This window comes from Scyliorhinus torazame, chromosome 7, assembly GCF_047496885.1.
Source record: "Scyliorhinus torazame isolate Kashiwa2021f chromosome 7, sScyTor2.1, whole genome shotgun sequence".
Lineage (NCBI taxonomy): Eukaryota > Metazoa > Chordata > Chondrichthyes > Carcharhiniformes > Scyliorhinidae > Scyliorhinus > Scyliorhinus torazame.
In genome coordinates, this window is record NC_092713.1 from 289,865,611 (window position 1) to 289,883,726 (window position 18,116).

The window sequence follows — 18,116 nt, forward strand, 5'->3', positions numbered from 1 at the left end:
TTGAGCCTGTTCCACGATTGAATAGGATCATGGCTAATCTTCAACCACAACGTCACTTTCTCCAGTGATTCCAATACTTTTTAATTCTTTGAACCCTTTTAGTAAAGTAATCTCTCATCTCAATCCAAAATCACTGCTACCTAATTCTGAGGTTTCCACCTCCTGCCCACCCTCTAGGCTCTCCAACCAGGGGAAAATAGCCTCTCAATATCTACCTTGTTACACTTTCAAAATTTTGTACATTTCAATAAAATCACTTCACATTCTAAATTCCAGAAATCAATCTAGTGAACGCTTTTTGAAATGTAATCATTCATGGGATGTGGCCATGCTGGCTAGGCCAGCATTTATTGCCCACCCCAAATTGCACTCGAGAAGGTGGTGGTGAGCCCAGTAGGCATATCATTCCTTAGGGAGAGAGAGCAAATCTGTACATGCTCCCGGTGTGAACTCACCACAGCAGTGCACAACTGTGGCAAGGCTTCCTTACCTCCTTGTAATAAAGGCCAACATACCACTTGTCTTCATAATTGCTTGCTGTACCTGCACATCAACTTTGTGTTCATGTACAAAGACAGCCAAATCCCTCTGAACACAAGCATTTAATAGTTCTCACTAAAAATGTTCCATTTCTCACCATTGAAAAATATCCTTTTTCTACGCCTTCCAGCAAAGTGAATAGCTTCACTGCCCCATCCTAAAGTCCATGTCCCACTTAAATGGCCGCTCACGCAACCCTTTATAACTTTGTGCAGATTAGTGTCCTCCTCACAGCTTTTTATTACCACACCTGGATACATTATTGGTCTTTTTATCCAAGTCATCAATACAGATTGTAAATAGCTGAAGCTCCACCACTGATCTTTTGGTACACCACCAGTAACAGCCTACCAAACTGAAAATGTGTTTTGTTTTCTGTCTTTTAACCAATTCTCTATTCATGCTAATAAATTTCCCCAACCCCAAGAGTTTTTAATCTTGTGTAGAAATCTTTTGTGACACCCTGTTGAATGTCCTTTGATAATCCAAATATCGACATGCACTGTTCTGATCACAGTTACAGAACTGAAATGTCAACCCTGCTTCTCACTTCCCAGATATTGCCAAACCGGCAGCATTTGCTGTTTTTCTTACATCATCTACTGGTTCGACTAGCTACATTCTTAAAAAAAACTAAAAAGTTTGTTAAACATGACTTGCCTCTCATAAAAATCATGTCATATCATGCCTGATAACCCCTGCTATCATGTTCCTAATAATATATTCTCGCATTTTCCCAACTAGGGATGTCAAGCTAACTGCCTTGCCATTCTTGTTTTTTTGCCCTTCTTTCTTATAGAATCATTACAGTGCAGAAGGAGGCCATTCAGCCCATCGAGTCTGCACCGGCCCTCTCAAAGAACACCTTACCTAGGCCCACAACCCACCCTATCCCCATAACCCAACCTAACCTTTTGAACATTGAGGGGTAATTTAGCATGGCCAATCCACCTAATCAAGTCATCAAGTCCGGGGATTTGTTGGCTTTAAGTCCCATTCAGCTCTCCAGTACATTTTCTATTCTAATATTCCTCAGTCACATTACGCTCCTGGTTCCCTACTATTTCTAGTATGATTTTGTATCTTCTATTCAACACCGTCCAGGACAAAGCAGCTCTCTTGGTCGACATTCAATTCACCAATTTAGACATTCACATCCCACACCACCAGCACAGCAATTTGTTCCCTGTACAAGATGTACAGCAGCAACTCTCCAAGACTCCATTACCTGCATCTTCGAAACATATGACCTCTACCACGTTGAAGGGAAAGGGCAGCAGATGCATGGAATACCACCACTTGCAAGCCACACACTATCCTGCCTTGGAGTTATCACCATTGTGAGTGTAATATTGCACACAATACTCCAACTATGAATCATAGAATTTACAGTGCAGGCGGTCAATCGGTCCATTGAGTCAGCACCAGCCCTTGGAGGAGCACCCTACTTAAGCCCACGCCTCCACCCTATCTCCATAACCCAGTAACCTCTCCTAACTTTTTCCTTTGGACACTAAGGGGCAATTTATCATGGTCAATCCCACCTAACCTGCACTTCTTTGGACAGTGGGAGGAAACCGGAGGACACCCGCACAAGCTACTAGAACCTGTAGTATTGCCTTGTTGTGCTGAACAAAGACAGTCTCCCATTTTCCATCAATAGCAGCAGCAGAAACAGAGTTCTATCCAGGTTTAAATTGTTTGGCCCTCATCTACCTTATTTTCGACTGGAATGTCTGAACCACTGTACCAGTGCCTTGTGCAAAACTGATTCATTCAATCGTGAAAGTCAGTGCTACTGGAAAAGTGGATTACCCCGCATTAGTTTCACCCAGCTAGCCTCTCTGAAGGAATACATCATTGGACTTTTGATTTTGGACTCTGGACTAATGTCAAATAATAATTTGGTGGGTCTGTATCTAATCCCTCTTGTGTGAATGTACCGGGAGTATGTTGCAAACCCCTTTCCGTGCTTTGAGTGTGCGTGAAATAAATTAACCCTCTGATTTTGCCCTATCCGTGTTTTCTGTGGGGTTATTAATAGATAACTGGATCACTCCAAGATTGAAGGGTTGGGAAAGTACACCATTTAAAAAGGGGAAATCAAAAACCAAAAAAAAAAAACACCTTTCCGTTTATGGATGGTAGTGAGGGGAAATATCAGGGCTCTTTTAAATTAAAATTCCCTCCTGTCCATGACATTATTCACACATTAGCTCTTGGCTTGTACATTCTACACCTGGTTATAAAATCTAGAATGCCTTCCTCCCCCCCTCTTCCCCAAAAGAACAAAGTCCTGTGAGACTGTGAACACAAAACTCCTCTGATTTATCATGCACCCAAGCATTAGTAATGAATCTAAAGCATGTGATTCACTATCAATAGTTCCTATCGCAGGCCCAACTGCACCCAGGTCACCTCGTCACAACAAAGGGAATCATCTTCCATTCTACACATAGGCAACTCAGCAGCAGGGGCTTAGATGGCCACAACGGTAAATGGAATAGACCCAACTGAGAGGATACTGGTTGAAATGTTTGAAGCTAACTTATGTTTAAGATGGAAGATTGAGAGTTAAATAAAAAATATTTAAAGTTATTTTAATAGATATATTTCAACGACAAACACCAGAATGTTTGCTTTCTACCACACCTCACCTGATGTAGACACAATTTATATACTTTTCCTCCTGTCACATCACATGGAGGTTGCATCTGTGAAGTTGATCCATCCAGCACATAGGAATATAAAGTGAATAACGAAGAGCACAAATGATCCTGCAAAATATGTACCAGGCGAACATGACACAGGGAACTCAAAGCATATTCATTAATTGTTTGCTTTGGCAGAAACAAACTACATTCTGAAAACATTTTGGCAAGGAGTCAAAGAGCATCTATTTCTTAGGCTCAACTCTGGTGTGCTTTCAAATCAAGGCAGTTTTAAAAATGTAAACATGAGAGAAAAACTGCTTTGTCAGTAAGGAACATTGTGAATAAGTTTGTCAGTTTTCCTCCCTCCTCTCTGACCATGCTGACTCTCGCTCAAACTTGGTTCCAAAGATACTAGATACAGCTTTCAACCACGGAAATCACCAGAATTAAGACTAATCCAGTGCTCTCCTCAGAGCCTCATTGATGCACCATCCAGGTGATATCAGTGGATAGCAAGGATTTTGACTGTCACCACCTTGCCCAGCAAACATTATGGGTAATTTGTAGTGTCTAATCCAGCCGAGACAAGCTTAGTAAGTGTAAAAAGCCATCAACCTTGCAGCACCTTCAGGTCTGTATGGCTTTAAAGGTCAGAATTTTTACCAACACGTCTTGGAGAGCTGAGAATGAAACTACAGAAATGCTACTGTTGTTAATGGCAAAATGTTCATTAAAAGGTCAAAAAAGCCATCAAAAACAGAAAATTCAAGTGACCACATGGGCTCCGCGCACCAATTACACAAATGTAGAGTTCGGGTAACAAATAACATGCTTGCAATCATGCTTTACAGATAGCTTTAATAACCCAAACATGTAATATCACACCAAGACCTACTCAGCATCCTCCATATAATGTACTCTGTCTTCAAATTTCCATCACCCCATTGTTACAGCACATAGAACAGCAATAAATTATATTCATACAGCCCCTTGTAATGGAACATCCAAGGTGATTCATGGGAGCATTGTAAAACAAAATATGAATCCGAGCTACAAAAGATTTTGGGTCAGATGATGAAACGTACTGTCAAAGTGGTAGGTTTTAAGGTGGGTCTTAAGGCGGAAAGTGAAGGAAAGAGGCAGACAGGTGCAGGGAAGGAATTCCAGCAGCACAGGCAACCGAAGTCGCAGCCATCAATGCTGGAGCAATTAAAATTGAGGTTCCATAAGAGGCCAGAATTCAAGATGTGCAGATACATCAAAGGATTGTGAGGCTGGAGGAGATTTTTGTCAATGGTAACCCTCAGGATGTTGATAGTGGGGGATTCAGCCATAGTTAGGTTCTCTCTTGTTGGAAATGGCCATTGCCTGGAACTTGTGCGGCGTGAACGTTACTTGCCACTTATCAATCCAAGCCTGGATATTGTCCAGGTCTTGCTTCATTTGGACATGGACTGCTTCAGTATCTGAGGAATCACGAATTGTGCTGAACATTGTGCATCATCGACAAACATCCCCACTTCTGATCTTATGATGGAAGTGCGGTCATTGATGAAGCAACTGAAGATAGCTGGGCCTCGGACACCCCCTTGAGGAACTCCTGCCGTGATGTCCTGGGGCTGAGATGATTGAACTTCAACAACCAGAACCATCTTTTTTTGTGCTGTGTACGTCTCCTTGTGGAGAGTTTCCGCCCCCACCGACTCCTACTGATTCCAGTTTTGCTAGGGCTCCTTGATGACACACTCGGTCAAATGCAGCCTTAACATGCAAGGCTGTTACTCTCACTGCACATCTGGAGTTCAGCTCTTTTGTCCATTTTTGAATCAAGGCTGTCATGGGATCAAGGGCTAAGTCGGCCTGGCGGAACCCAAACTGGGCAATTGTATCAAGACTTGCAGAACTAATTATTCCAAACAGAAATATTTGTCTTATAACACACTAAAATCACTAAATATGGCAAGAATGACATGCTGCTCCAACTCTGAAGTTTAAAGAATTACAGTCAAGGGATTAGTCAAAATATGTCATACTAATGATTAATCTTTGATACGGCTCAAAGTCAGTGAATGTGACTTGATTCAATGTGAACCTGTCCTCTTGCAGGGCTTGATCCTACTTCAGGTATTCAATTTGAGTGCACTAAAGAATGTGTCTTTTTGAAGTATTCAAAATTAAATTGCCCAAATTCACTGTTTTGCATGGAGCAGTGTCGAAGAAACAAGATGCTTGTTTAAGGTGAAAAAGTATTCAGGCTAGAATGCATTTTGAAGCAGGATATGAATGGAGGAGAGTGGTGGATTGAGGGGAGCTGTATAGGCTGGAATTTCTCGGTTCATGTTCCTTGTTTTGCACAGACGACTTACCTTGGAGTCATTGGGATGAAATGGGATGTCACATGACATGAGCAAGTTTTTTAGTTCTGCTTCACTGTAGAAGTTGAGCTCCTCTGGTTTGAAAACTTCATCATGCAACAGTCTTACCAGCACTCTTGGATTTCCTGTTGAAGGCAGGAATGGCATGTAATTCATTCAGGATCAATTACAGAAGAAAATCTCTCAATGAGCTAGGTGAAGTGAAGTATCTATACAGATGAAAGAACTTTTTCTAATGTTAATTCTTTCTTTTAAAAAGGATAAATTAAATTATAATCAGCATCTTTGTTTAAACTATATTGGTGCCGTGATATTGTAAAAGGTGATGATCTTTTTGCCAAGTGGTACAGGTCACGGTGGACCACATAATAACTGGCATATATTGTCCTTTACCAAAATGTCCAATGAAAAGTGAGATACTGTGCACTACATGGGCTGAATTTTGGCAGGTGTGCTTCCTGCAGGGGGCACAGGAGGTGAGCACTCATCCCACCACCTTCCTGCCCACCTCCAAAATACGGGCAGGCAGATGGCAAAATTGGGTGCCCTCCCGCCATTTTAAAATGACTAATTAAGGGCTTGTTCTAAAGTCTATTAGACCAGAAGACATAGGAGCCGAATTAGGCCTTTCGGCCCATTGAGTCTGCTCCCCCATTCAATCACGGCTGATATGTTTCTCATGCCCATTCTCCTGTCTTCTCCCCATAACCCCAATTTCCTTATTAATCAAGAACTTATGTATCACGGTCTTAAAGAGTTCCACAGATTCGCCATACTCTGGTTGAAGAAATTCCTCCTATTTCAGTCTTAAAGGATCGCCCTTCAGTCTGAGGCTGTGCCCTCGGGTTCTAGTTTTTCCTATCAGCGGAAATATCCTAATAATACACTGCTTGCGACATAATACCTTTGGCATGGGAAGCAGGATGGGAGCAGCAAGGCCAATTTTTAACCTCAAATGGTTAAAGTTTGGGAAGGAAGGCGAGGGTCGTCTTCAGGGGCTGCCCTTTACCAATCGTGGGGTGGCACCTGTTAGACTGAACTCGCCCTTCCTTCCTACCTGCACCGACCCTTGAACCTACCATGCCCATCTCCCTAACACTGCCAAACCCTCCCAGCTATAGACCCCCTGACCCATTTGCTTCGAGGATCCTAGGTCTTGGGCTCCCCTTTTTAGCTGCATTCGCGGCAGCTGCTACAGATGCCTTCCTGGTGCTGCTTGAAGTGACGGAGTTGCTGGTCAATGCTGGGCAGCACGGTAGCACAGTGGTTATCACAGTTGCTTCACAGGTTCACAGCTCCAGGGTCCCTGGTTCGATTCCCGGCTTGGGTCACTGTCTGTGCGGAGTCTGCACGTCCTCCCTGTGTCTGCGTGGGTTTACTCCGGGTGTTCCGGTTTCCTCCCACAGTCCAAAGTAGTGCAGGTTAGGTGAATTGGCCATACTAAATTACCGTTAGTGTGCAAAAAAAAAAAAAAAAGGTTTAGGTGGGATTATGGGGATAGGGTGGAGTGCTCTTTCCCAGGGCTGGTGTAGACTCGATGGGCCGAATGGCCTCCTTCTGCACTGTAAATTCTATGATTCTATTAATTGCCTGGTAGCCCCAGAGGGCAGGAATTCTGCCCCAGTGAAGGGCAGAAGTCCCACTCAGCCCTCGTTAATGAGCCCTGCAGCGCTTGATTGCACCCCTCCCCACCCCGTAATATTCTGGCGCATACAGATAACATACAATATTAAAATGAGAGATTAATGCTGACATCATATTCAAAAAACACTTAGAACCATAGAACCACTCCAGTACAGGAGGTGGTAATTTGGCGCATCGGGCCTGCACTGACCCCCAAAAGAGTACCCTACCCAAGCCCACTTCCCTGCACTATCCCCGCACATTGATCATGGCCAATCCACCTAATTTTTACATCTTTGTGAGGAAACCGGAGCACCCAGAGGAAACCCATGCAAGTACAGAGAGAACGACAGTCATCCAAACAGACAGTCACTTACCTAGCAATAATCTACTTTGGATTAATAACTGTATACTATTTTTAAATTTAAAAAAAATAAAAATTTAGAGTACCCAATTCATTTTTTCCAATTAAATGGCAATTTAGCATGACCAATCCACCTAACCTGCACATCTTTTGGGTTGTGGGGGCGCACGCAAACACGGGGAGAATGTGCAAATGCCACACGGACAGTGACCCAGAGCCGGGATCGAACCTGGGACCTTGGCGCCGTGAGGCAGCAGAGGTAACCCACTGGGCCACCGTGCTGCCCATAACTGTATACTATTAACTAAAATCAAATGTTGATGGTTGCTAGGGCTGTATTATGACTCTCTCATTTTTGCACCACCCCAACCCATGAAAAAAATCCAGAAATTCTGAGCCTCTGGTCAGTGTTTCCTTGTTGCCCTTCCTCAAGATCAGGGACTTGTGCAGAAACTCTCAAAAAAAAAGTGTCTTACCAACAACTGACTGTGGCTGAGGGTTTTTATCTTTCTCACTGTTAACTACGATAGATGCCCTCAGGAGTGGCGGAATGAATGGAGCAATTATTGAGGCATCAAATTTTGTGATGGGGATACTGGATGGAAATGCGGTTTGCTCTATGGCTTCATTCTCCATTGTGGACCAAAAATCCTCCACATTTACTTCATCAGAGGTAGGAAAATCGGGCCAGGTAAACTGGAAGAGAATGTTAGAGAAAGAAAAATTAAAAGTTACACGTAGGTAAAACCATGAATAGTATGTAAAAGAGGGCACCCAGTAAACGTGCATCTCTGCCACACTGTGTCAACTCAAAATTATTACAATTACATGGTTCTTTCTTTCGGCTTTTGTTTCCCTGCCCAGTTGATGCCTTATAAAAAGCTGAAAAAAACTGTTTTCTAAGAACTTCCATCTCAGAGGCAGCCTCAGGTCAATCCACATCCAACAACCTGCACTGAAAACTCTGCTCACATTTTGATAGTGACAAAGTCAAAGATGCAAGACAATGCCTATCTGTAGCCCTTTCGGGATCTTGTCTGCTTTCTTGCATCTTTGTAGAAACTTCATGTCAGTGTCTATTTGCGTGATCTTCTTGGAGATCCTCTCCATTTTCAGCCGGCAGTTTGCGGTGTTGATGGTAGCCATGCTCTGGAGATGCCAGCGTTGGACTGGGGTGTGCCCAGTAAGAAGTCTTACAACACCAGGTTTAAGTCCAACAGGTTTGTTTCAAATCACTGGCTTTCGGAGCACTGCTTATGTATATGTTTCTGGAACCTACCGCTTCATTCACCTGAGGAAGGAGCAGTGCTCCGAAAGCTAATGATTTGAAACAAACCTGTTGGACTTTAACCTGGTGTTGTAAGACTTCTCCCAGTCCAACGTAGCCATCTCCATATCATCACATTTTGATAGCTTGAGAGAAATTCTACCACAGCAGCTGTGACAACCCACAACATTTTAAAATAAAAGTAAATTCACCCTATCTCCCAAAGTTAATGGACCTTAAAAAAATTCCAGAATGCAGATCCGCTTCGTCTGCAAAAATTAATCAGCTCGTCCATTCGATCACACCCTACTTATGTACCAAGTTTTGTTGAAATCTGTTCATTGGATTTGGTTTACAAATAAACCAACAGGGGTCAAAATATTATCTATATCCACCTTCAGCAGCCAAAGTAAAAATGTCAAATTGAGGTATTATGTATCAAGAGGTGGCTGTGCAATTAGCATAAATTAATAACAATGGCAGGACCCTTGCTTCTGCTACAATTAAATTTATAGTATCTCCGTCCTGCATTAATATCCAGTCATTTTGTCACAGCAGCCGATATCCTTTCCTCTAATCTCTGAAACTTAGACTTTGCCAGAGTGAAACAAACTTATTAAGAGTCCGAAATTTAGAACGTTAAGGTATTCCGACAAAAGTAGTGTCAAATCCAGAGATAGAATAAAGAAATTCAGTTGCACAATCACTCAGAAAAATCTCAGGCAAATCTGTGGTTTAGGTATCCAGGAATAATTCCAAGACAATAATCTGGATATCTGCTTTAAATGACTGTAGATCGAGCAGAGACAATTAACATTTGATGGAACACAAAGACGAGTTGGCTCATCCAATTGAGCAGGCTTTGCAAGTGTTAAGAAAACTTGTAAAATCTGAAGTCACGACTTAAGTCACTAATGTTTAACCATACCTCAACATTCTTCAGTGCAAGGATATTCTCAGGGCTTCTTTGTGCTACCTCTAGCTTAGGTACTACTCCACAGATCCCACAAATCATGTCATTGTAGTCACGGATGGTGAGGGACTCGAATGCCCAATAACCATTCCACAGAAGCTCTTGAAGCTGATTCAGCTGGTCGTCAGACAAGACCTTCTCTGGAAAATAAATCAGTCCACATATTAGACAACAGCACCAATTTTCAGTTGGAGGAGGGGGGCAAGAGGTCACCATGGGTCTGGTGGGGAGGTGAACCTACTGCTCATCCCAAATCACCGATTGGGACCCAAGCCATTTTAACTCCGAAATGTTATTACCACCAAAGGCTGCAATTCCTGCTCAAATCTGGCACAAATGACCTGGGCATCATGGATCGGCGGGAGTATTTCCTATCTGTTAGGTAGCTTTGGGGTGGGGGAGGTGAGATCAGGACAGGCAAGTGTTCTTCATTAACATGAACCTGAGCTATAATATCCTCAGTGCTTAATGGAGCAAAGCAATGACTAGAATACAGTAATCTAATGGTTTTCTCCTAGATTCTTTTATCTCCTATATGTTTGCCGAGAGCCTACAGTAATATTTGAGACCTTTTTCTAAAAACTCAAAACAAAATTTAAAACCACTCAATTTTAGGATTTGACTAAATGAATGTTTTCCACTACTTAATTCTTTGCAAAAGCTGACTGGAATTCTGTTACTCTTTCCAAGCCGACTGGAATTCTGTTACTCTTTCCAGAATTAAGTCTTTAAATTGTTAACTGCTACTCTATAACTAAGCATATTTCTGTAAGTTTCTTTTTCAATACTGGAAATGCATTTACCCCATGTTAAAATAGCCATCTCTTAGTTAAAGCAGCTAATCTATCAACACCATGGGTTAAATTGAGGTTGGGGAAAGTCTTAACACTAAGCATGCAAGTTCATGTATTGTTGCTATTAGATCGTCTTCCTTGTTAGATCATGCAGATAGCACTTAACCACGCTGAATTTCTATTCTGCAACCTCCACAGAATTTATGGAAGTTGCAGAACCTCCGTACAGTTATTGGCAAATATAACTGGGGGATTAAATCAAAACATAACTAAGGATATCAAATGTACCGTGAAAATTTCTATAATAAAGTGGCACTGAACATGAAAATTTATCTTACATAACCCATAAAGGTTGCATGCTCAAACAAATACTTCCATGTTATTTTTAAACTACTATATCGGTGTTTTGCTTATGAGGGGCATCAATGCCAAAGAATACAATACTTCTCTATACACTTTGCTTCAATTTCGATACGCCTAATTCACAAGGGCCAGATCAGAACAAAACTCCCTCAGTTCTAACAATTTGCCCCAAACTCAGCTAACACTACTTAAATGCAGCTAGATCTTTTCCATTTCTAAATCAGTTATCCTTGTAATTCACCTGTTAAGAGATTTCCAATTTGCTGTTAATTTCAGGATAGTATATCACTATATCCCTTCACCAATTATGAAATGGATTGATTTCAATAAAGAGGTGGGGAAGGGGATGAGAAGAAAAATCACAAATTGAATGCAATAATTTACACAATTTGTAAAAATTGAAGCATTGAACACCAAAGATTTGATCAGCAATAAGGCTGGGAAGAAAACAGCTCAGCTTGTTGGACTGCTACGACAGATTTCCCTTGTTTCCGTGTCACACATCAGAAACGTTCATTTTGGTCAGATGAAAAGTGTAACCATACTTGTGGCGGTTGTAGCTGTCTTCTTTCAACCTGCGTCCATTAGCCCAGTGGTTCTCAAACTCTGCAGTTCCAGGGCTTCCACGATGCTGGGATGGTCTTCCGGGTAGGTGGTTTAATGTAAGTGAGCGATGACAAAAAGCATGCTCTGCTCCCCCACTCCATGCTCCTGCTCTCGTTCTATTCCTCTATCCTTTCTCTGCTCCCCCTTACACCCCTAGTGCTTTCCCTGTGCTCCACTATGCTCCTTCTCTCCTTTCTCCTGCCAATAGACAGAAACGGAAGTATGAAGCAGGCACCACCCATACCACCTGATACCCTTAAGGAAATACTTGTTTCCTTAAAAAACATTCATATGATTGACATCTAGTACGATGATTTAGATGAGGGTTCCATCATTACTTGTCCATTTGAAAAGGGATCCTTCAACCAAAAAGGTTTGAGAACCAGCGCATTAGCCTTTAGATTTACATAGTCTCACAATATTGTAGTTGAGAGTAAATCTGTCATTTTACATGCAGAGACAAATTTATTTTTATTGCTCATCAACATTATTGACCTTTCAGTTCTCAAATTATCTCCACATTCCCATTTGTTTACACAGAACACACAAACATTAGAACTACTACTGCTTTCAATTTAATTGTTCAAAAAGGATTTTACAACAAATCTTATCCAGGAACTGCGAACGAAAATCAGTACTAGGCACAAGTGTTTTAAAAATGAAAGTAAAATTCCGCAGAAGTAACCACATAAAATAAAGGAGTGCTGCTACTTCTATACCTCACAAGACATTGCATAGCAGAAAAATGGTATCATGGGCTTGCAATGCAACAACTTAATAGTTAAGTTGAATTAGGTAACGCAGGGTCTCCTGGCTACCTTTGAACAATAGAATCGAAGCCACCCAAAGCCAACATGCACATAAAAACTATCGAACCTACCTGTGAATTTTTGAACGGAGCTCAATATGGGAGTGGTCACATCTCTTGGATCTTCCCCAAGCTTGATATGGTTCCTTATTTTGAACAGCAAATCCAAACTGACTAAAAGCTTGTTTCCGATATTAAATAACCCTAGAAAAGCAAGTATTAATTACTAAAATTCTCTAAAATTTATGGAAAAACAGCAGCTATTTCTCTGAAAATTGCTACATTTTAAGAATTATAGCAATAAGAAGTTGTGCTTGATTAGTTTAGAAGTACAAACCAGAGTGCATCAAAAGTAATATGAATGTTGATGCAGTCCCGGAAGACCATAGGCTGTTCTTCCCATTGAGAGCTGACTGGTAGTGATGTAACCTGAGGGTCACCACATCTCAGGCAAGGGGCAAGGTTGAGAATGTATATGAATAATCTCAACTGATACAAGAATTGAACCCTCACTGTTGGCATCACTCCGCATTCACAAATCAACCATCCAGCCAACTGAGCTAACCAACACCCCAAAAGTAATGAAATATGGGTTGAATGGTAATAATACTATGTTGATCTTCACCGACTCCAGCCCACCCTTGTCATCTCATGATAAAAACTGAACAGGAAGGCACTGCTGGACAGGAGGCAGGATATAGGACATCAGGATATAGCTGACTCGGGATTCCCACATTGAGGATGAAAATCCAGATCCAAGAGTTCAAACCCCAAAATAAGAGAAATCAAGGGTCAAACTTGCATATGGATAGTATTCAGCAATTACTCACCCATGTGTTTGGCTCTCCGATGCAAAGCAGTAAATACAATATACTAGACTGGAGAAACTCCACAGACTGGTGGTTTATGGAGGATTGTTTGGAGCCCTGGGATCAGGAAAATTGCTGAGGAAAAGTATTACGTTTCTTACCTGAGCTGATGTCTGTGAAGTTATGAAGAGCGAGACAGTGGGGATTCACGCAGATTTTTGCCTGAACTATAACCACATGGAACTGGCTCTCTGTTAACAGCCAGCATTTTTCAGGGCCAGCTAATGAACTAGAGCAAAAAAAGAAAAATGCATCATCAGCAATGTAATGCTCTAATCTAATTACATTTGTATGGTTAATCAATAAATTTCAGATTTACAGCACAGGAATTATTAATGAGTCATCAGGATTGAAGATATCTTTTGGATGTGGAATGTTGGGTGCTCTGTTTCTCTTCCCAGTAGTCCCTTCATCACAAACCACTTCCTACTGTTTCGATACAATAGGTCCCTATAGTAACTCTGCATAAACTAAATAAATTAATTTACTTCTGTAGCGTAGAATTTGATGGTCATTAATTAAAATGTTCTCAGTTTGTTTTTGAAGCATAAGGGAGATTTATTACTTTATACTTACTCTTCAGTTTGATTAGGAGTTGTTAACTTATTGTAAGTCCATTATGTCTGCATATCTCTTAACTGGTTGTTAAATCCAAGCAACTGTCCCATTGTCTTTTCCTCTCTCTGTTCCTTTGCTGCATTCCCAACAACATGGCTGAAGTTGTCGTGAAGAATCACAGATATAAAGCTCCCGTAGCACCCTAACAAAGCAGGACCAACATTCCACCGCACTACACTGACAAAATGTAAGGTGATTTGAACTCGGGTACCACACATATAGCTTAAATATTAAGTTTGACAATTTGCCAACTTAAAAACTTGTGCCATTTTATACAGAAAATTATACTGCAGCTTGTAAACCTGGCTTCTCCAGCTCAGATCTAAGCTGCTCAATAATTTTGCATGGACTCCAGATCAAAAGCCTTTATCCCCATCTCAAATGCATACAACTGAAGCACTGAGTAATGTAAAGAGGACAGAGCCTCTCTGTTCCCCGTTACCATCACCTTCAAGGGAAAAATTTTGAAAGAGGTCTCTGGAACATCCTCATCTACTCCAGTTACTTGCTAATTCAGAGATTGGAAACCAAGGAAACCTGAAGACAATATTTTTAAATAAAAAGCGAGGATGGAGAGAAATTGATGTACATTTCATTGGAAGTGACAGGGGAGCATTACTGCAGGGGAGCATTACCGCAAGTGTTTGGTACATGTCACACAAGACTATGTTCTTGATGAGCCCCAAATTATTATTTTTGAATCATATTATAGAGTCTGAATACAGTTAAACGAAAAATACATTTGCAGCGAATGAGCAGCAAGGACTTCATCCAAAAATACTCAGCAAAAGTAAAATGCTCCCACTGGGCAGGGTTCAACAAAAGTGCATATAGTTATACAATATGATAGACATCCAGACACATCACAGCTGCAAGTGAACTGGAGAAATGAACCTTAATAGCCTCAACATTGTCCTACGCATTGAATAGAAAACATACTGCCATCTATTGGCACATGTTTAAAATGTCAGAAAAATGTTACCTTGGTTATTTGTGTACAAACAGTTCATTTTCAATGCTCATTATTTATGATTACCCCGCTGCCCCGTTTTCCTGAAACCACAGAAAGAGTTGCCATGGTGGTCCTGCACAGTTCAGTAATTGGTTAATATTTAATTGCAGTACATTTGTGCATACATGCACAGTATATGTTCACCAGCCAAAACTTTAAAGGCTCACGAGTGCTGCAAGTACATGCTGTTCGAACAGCAACGTGCGCTATATTTTGATTTCCATTGTCCTCAACAATCAAGAGCATAAGCTATTCACAAGCTGGTTTTACTTTTTTCCAGCTTTTTAGACGTTTTGAGCAATAGCAGATACAAATATTTGTTTCACAATTCCAGGCATGGCAGCTGTATGCTCTGTTAACAACACTTAAAACACGGGCAAGAAAAATGTGATGTGTACACACAACTGTTTATAAATATGAGAAATGCCAATAAAAAGATTTTTTTTAACAACAGCACTTAAAACTAATAAATAATAACAGTGAAGTAGTAAAAGGATCCTTACTTGCGTCCACCCTTGAACAACCGGCTGTCACACAGGCCACAGATGGTGGCTGAAGATTCAAAGTAATTTGGCCATGAATTATGTTCAAGTGTTATGGTCTCTTTTCCTGTCGACAAGATCAACCGTGAGCTGTTCATTTCCTGAATTAGACTAAATATTTCATGAAGTTCAGCCTCATTCTCAGGGATCTGAACTGTCCTCCTGAGCAGCAGTAATGTAGTCTGGCGTTGTAAATCTTTTGAAGCCTGAGTTAGCCCGTCCTCTGGATTTAGCAGACCCAACGAAAGTATATTACTTATCTGAAATTAAAATTAGGAACTAAATAGATGTAAAAACTATATAAACCAAACAAAGAGCAACCCGAAGCTGTGTGTAATACTTTGAACATCTTTCAATTTTATTTTCTATCTCTGCCTTCATTTCTAATGGAGACATCATCCTGCAAATCATTGTCATTTTAAACTGCGGGAAGGGGGGCGCGGGTTGGGCGCGGCGACCTTTCCAGTCCCAGGCTGGGTTTGGCAGGAAAGCAGCAGGGGCTTTCTGCTTCAAGCAAGGAACAAAATGCATTCAGGTCTCAAATAAATCAATGGGACCAGACATGTAAAGAACCTGCCACCTGCTTAGACCAGGTTAACTTTGTGGATGGCTAGGATCCTCATGACTTTTAAGTGGGTAAGTAAGGGAGGCAATTTTCTACATGGTTTGGGTTTTGCCAAATGGGTAGGGTTAAATAGCACGAGTGATGTCAGAAACAGGCACGCTATCATAATAGTCCAGAACAAAATAACCCAATTGGTTGAGACCCCACCTACCACCTAAAATATTCACACCCTCCACCACTGACGTACCACAACTATAGTATGTAGGATCGACATATTGCACTGCAGCAGATTGCCATGGTTTCTTCAACAGCACCTTCCAAACTTATGAGTTCAAAGACCAAAGGCAGCAGGTACATGGAAACTGCATCAAGTTCCCTCCAAGTAACACGCCACTTTGGTTCAGAACAATATCATGGAAAGGTTCTGTATGCTATAAAATAAGTCACATGAGGCACACATCATTGACCTACAAACCAGGGATGCATTGATTTATTGGGGAAAAAAGTGAAAATGTGTCTACTGACGATTCTGTGCCTGTGACAGTGTAAATGGGGACATAATATAGAACAGTTGTGTGCTCATAAGTCACAATAGATCATCAATTTAAAAAATAGCTCAATTAACGTTTTAAAGGCAGTTGCAATTGTGTACCTGGCAGTCATTGATCTTAACCACATAGTGAGGGCAGATTTAAGGTACACGGACTCGTAATCCAGAGGCTTGGACAAATAATCTGAAGGCAAGAGTTCAAATCCCATTATGGCAGCTGGGGAATCTAAATTTAGTTAATTAAATAAACCTGGAATTCAAGAGCTAATATCAACAATGATGAACATGAAACTACAGATTGTTGTGGAAACCCATCCAGGTTCATGAATGACCTTTGCAGAACAAAACCTGCCATCCTTACCCAGTCTGGTCTATTTGTCACAGTAATGTGGTGACTTTTTAATTGCCTTCCTGAGACAGCCCACCAATCCAGCTGTAATAAAACTGTTACTGTGATTTGCATGGACTGCAGTAGTTTAAGGAGGCACATCACAATGGCAATTAGGGATTGAAATTAAACATTGGCCTGGCCAGCAACACCTACATCCCATGACTGAATGGGGAAAAAAGATGCACAAGTATTTTGGCACAGAAGCACACAACTGCATCAAGAAATCAGTCACCCAGTGTATTCTTAATGGTTAAGACAGACTTGGGCTTGAATTGCCAACCTATTCCAACAACTGGAACATGTTGGATCGTATTAAGAAACCAGAAATAGCTAGGTGAGTACAAACTACATTCTCTACAAATTAAGAAATAGAAAGGATTTAGGACTGTGTTGGGAGTTATGGTGTAGGCCCCCTGGTCAGAAGATGTGAAGTGATGTACTGCATGAATGCGGAGATTAGATAAACATGTAGCAACAGCAGATTGATTTAAATGGGGGATTTTAACTTTAATATAGATTGGGCCATTCAGACTGTCAGAACGGTAACAAATTGTGTCTGATATAGTTCACTGCAGCATTAGGTTTTAGAACCAACGAGGGGGAATGCTTTATTAGATGTAGTAATAAGCCAAATGCAGTTAACAGCCTAATTGTGCATGGACATTTGTAATGCAGCAATCATAATGGGCCATAACTTCCGATGGAGTGGCAATTGATTTGGATTGCCACTTTGCTTGTAATTACTTACTTTAAGATCCAGCTGCTATCTCGCACGATCTTCTGACTCATACACAATCGCATTGAATGATCAAACAGGCTCATGGAGCTCAATAGCCTATGCCTGTTCCTTTGTGAACCTTGTCACTGTACACTATATTCTTAGGAATAGTACTCACAACTAGTTTTGATGGCTTCATATCCTGTTTGTCTCGTGTGAAGTCATAGCCACACTTTGGACAGATTCCTGGCTTGTACCGGTTCATGTAGACATAAGAACATTTGGGATTTTTACATCGTCCTTTACCTCGGCAAGTTGCCAAACCTAGGTCCTTTAGAAGACATCAGAAATACCCTTATATTAAGCAGACTTTTGACACAACATACCAGAATAATAAATGTAAACACAGAAGGCTTCATTGGGAGTAATTTAATACACTCAAGAGTTATCTTGAGGGAAAAGAACAAAAGCTCATGAGTCATAA

At 41.1% G+C, this 18,116-nt stretch overlaps 1 protein-coding gene across 3 annotated transcripts in view; it reads right to left on the reverse strand.

Moving 5' to 3' along the window:
• The window catches only part of hmgxb3 (HMG box domain containing 3), a 105,392-nt gene that overhangs the window by 10,114 nt on the left and 77,162 nt on the right, over nt 1–18,116 (reverse strand). For all 3 annotated transcript variants that reach the window (XM_072512591.1, XM_072512588.1, XM_072512589.1), the window contains 8 exons: nt 17,811–17,963; nt 15,370–15,668; nt 13,338–13,465; nt 12,440–12,571; nt 9,752–9,936; nt 8,033–8,252; nt 5,561–5,694; nt 3,198–3,317 (listed from right to left, as the gene is read on the reverse strand). In XM_072512591.1, the coding sequence (XP_072368692.1) occupies nt 3,198–3,317; nt 5,561–5,694; nt 8,033–8,252; nt 9,752–9,936; nt 12,440–12,571; nt 13,338–13,465; nt 15,370–15,668; nt 17,811–17,963 (1,371 nt within the window). The remainder of the gene's footprint in view (nt 1–3,197; nt 3,318–5,560; nt 5,695–8,032; nt 8,253–9,751; nt 9,937–12,439; nt 12,572–13,337; nt 13,466–15,369; nt 15,669–17,810; nt 17,964–18,116) is intronic.